Source organism: Momordica charantia, assembly GCF_013281855.1.
Source record: "Momordica charantia cultivar OHB3-1 chromosome 8 unlocalized genomic scaffold, Mcharantia_2.0 BLBB01000008.1, whole genome shotgun sequence".
Classification (NCBI taxonomy): Eukaryota; Viridiplantae; Streptophyta; class Magnoliopsida; order Cucurbitales; family Cucurbitaceae; genus Momordica; species Momordica charantia.
This window is the reverse complement of record NW_028275166.1, coordinates 32,305,144-32,307,648: the sequence shown is the minus strand read 5'-3', so window position 1 is coordinate 32,307,648 and position 2,505 is coordinate 32,305,144. Positions and strand designations below refer to the sequence as shown.

The 2,505-nt window shown below is 31.3% G+C and overlaps 1 protein-coding gene across 1 annotated transcript; it reads right to left on the bottom strand.

Moving 5' to 3' along the window:
* On the bottom strand, positions 1-809 carry LOC111018817 (kunitz type trypsin inhibitor 104-like). The gene has a single exon (XM_022295065.2). It carries the CDS (start codon positions 797-799, stop codon positions 236-238), a length of 564 nt encoding a protein of 187 aa, XP_022150757.1. The 5' UTR covers positions 800-809; the 3' UTR covers positions 1-235.
* Between the last annotated feature and the right edge of the window lie 1,696 nt (positions 810-2,505).

Here is a 2,505-nt window from a genome sequence, read left to right as displayed (position 1 = left end):
TCAACATCATTATGATATTTTGATAAACGAGTTTATTTGAGGCAAAATCTAAATCCTAAACTCTAGCAACAACGACACTATTTCCAAATACAAGAACACCTCCCACCACTTCACTAAAACATCAATTTTACTAGAAATTAAAGGTTGATTGCCTTTGAAACAAAAGCACCAAGTTGTGAAGAATCAAAACGTGCATCAATGATCAACCACAAACGTGGATCTTTGAGAGTTTTTATCACTTAACTTTCTCAAAGACAAAAGGAAGCTCAGGGCCATCCAAAGCCAACAAACTCACCCCATCCTCACTCAAGATACCAGCACTTCCACATTGAGGATTGTGATCTTCTGAAGTACACCAAAGAATATGGTAAAGTCCATTGCTTTTCACAATCTTGAACAAGACTTCAACCAAAAGCTCCGACCCCGACGTGATCAGCCTCCTTCCCGACACATTCTCCCGATCGCCTAGCCCCCACATGGTCAATTTTGAGCAAGAATCAGACGTTTGAAACGTAATATGTGCAAGCCAACCTTCGTTGGTCACCGGAGCCAACATAAACTTAACTGGGGTTCCTTTCTGATCAGGATGCTCTACCTGACCGACATATTTCGGGCATGGCTTGCCATTTTTTCTGGCGACCAAAGTGAGAGCTCCGCCTCTGCCAACAATTGCAGGCTTTATGTAGTATTGTGCGCCTGATACAATGCGATCGCCGTTGGTGTCGAGCACCGGAACGTCTGCTGCGGCCGAAAATATGGCTGCGAACAGGCACAAGGCAACCAACTTTTGCAACACCATCTTGATTGTGTAATAGTGAGGTGTGTTTGCATTCGCAGGCACAACCTTTTTATAGGGAATAATATATAGATCAATAATTACGTCGTCATGTTCATCATATAGTTCCAAATTCTTTAATATCCATTTGAATGAATTTTGTCGATTTTTTTTCTTAAAGTCAATATCAAGATCCGGAGGACGCTACCTACTACATTATTAAAGTTAAAGTAAACCCAACCCTTTAGCCAATTTGAATGATGAATGACCAACTTGTTGGATGTTCAACTAAAAATTAGTTTGATCATTAAGAAATGTGAGGATGATATGAATATAAGTGAGAGATAATGTCTTCATTGATAGAAATCAAAAGTAAATCTTGAAGTAAAAAATTTATGTAGTCAGTAAAATCTAACAAATTACCTATATATGCTAAAGCCTGAGATAATAAGCTTGCCCGCATAAGAACTATATATATATATACCAAATTGAATTCAAGAAACAAATATACTTTTGCTTTTCATAATAATTTTAGGTCAAATTTTATTTTAGTTTATGTAATTTTTCATATTGATTTAGTTCTAAGATTTTTAAATTTTAATCCGCTTTTTAGTTCCTATACTTTGCATAAATAACTATTTGTCATTCTTGATAATTATTTCTATTAATTTGTTTAATAGACATTGTATGAAACTTAACACGTCTGTCTTACCCACCACACGCAAGGTTTGAAACACTTATTTCATGGAGACATTTGTTCATTGAGTGAATGAACAAAAGCAAAATGATAACAACTAAAATAATGAGTTTTTGCATAGATATAAAAGCACCATTTTACCCATTTTCACTTATAAGTTCTTGCAAATGACAACAAATAAAAATAAAGTTAGGAATCAACACAAAAGTTTATTATATTAAGTGTGTTAAGGATCACACATTCAAAAGATAAAGGATCTTAAAAAGGTATATAATATAACTAGGCGTTATTTTCAATTGGTTTTGAGATGAAACTACATGAATATTAATATTAGGAACTCGTTTAATTTGGTGACTTTTTTTTTCTTGTTAATATTTTCTTTTTCATTATATTGAACATTTTTGGTAATTGTTTCTTATTTCTTGTTCTCTAAAATTTTAAATTAAAAAACTAGAAATTTTATATGAAAATTAAATTTTCAAAATTTTATGTTATATTTATTATGCATTTTATAAGTAAAAGTTGATAAAATAATGCTTTTATCTATGTTTTAGGGGGAAAAAACTAGAAACCGAACAAGAAGTAAGAAATTTAATTTTGTTGTTTCTAAAATTTCTACACAATTTTGAAAACATTTATTAAAAATGAAAAATCAGAACAAAAACAATTACCAAACACTTGTGTTTTTCAAAAATTGAAAACAATAAAACATGAATCTTACCGAACGAGTCATTTATTTCCACTTTCCACTACTTTTTTTTAGTACAACACTCTTGATTGAAGATAAATGCTAATTACCGCTAGAAATGATTACCAAACATGTTCAATATAATGAAAAATTAATAATAACAAGAAAAAAAAAACATTACCAAACGGATTCCTAATATTCTCAAAACCAATTAAAAATGAAAGGAATAACGCACAAATACAGTTATATTATAAACTTTTGTAAGATCCTTATCTTTGTTACGTGTGATGCTTAACACACCTAATATATAATAAACTTATACTTTCCACTATTGAGTTTGAACAT

Excerpts from the sequence above, each read along its gene's own strand:
- LOC111018817 (XM_022295065.2), bottom strand. The coding sequence starts at position 799 with ATGGTGTTGCAAAAGTTGGTTGCCTTGTGCCTGTTCGCAGCCATATTT.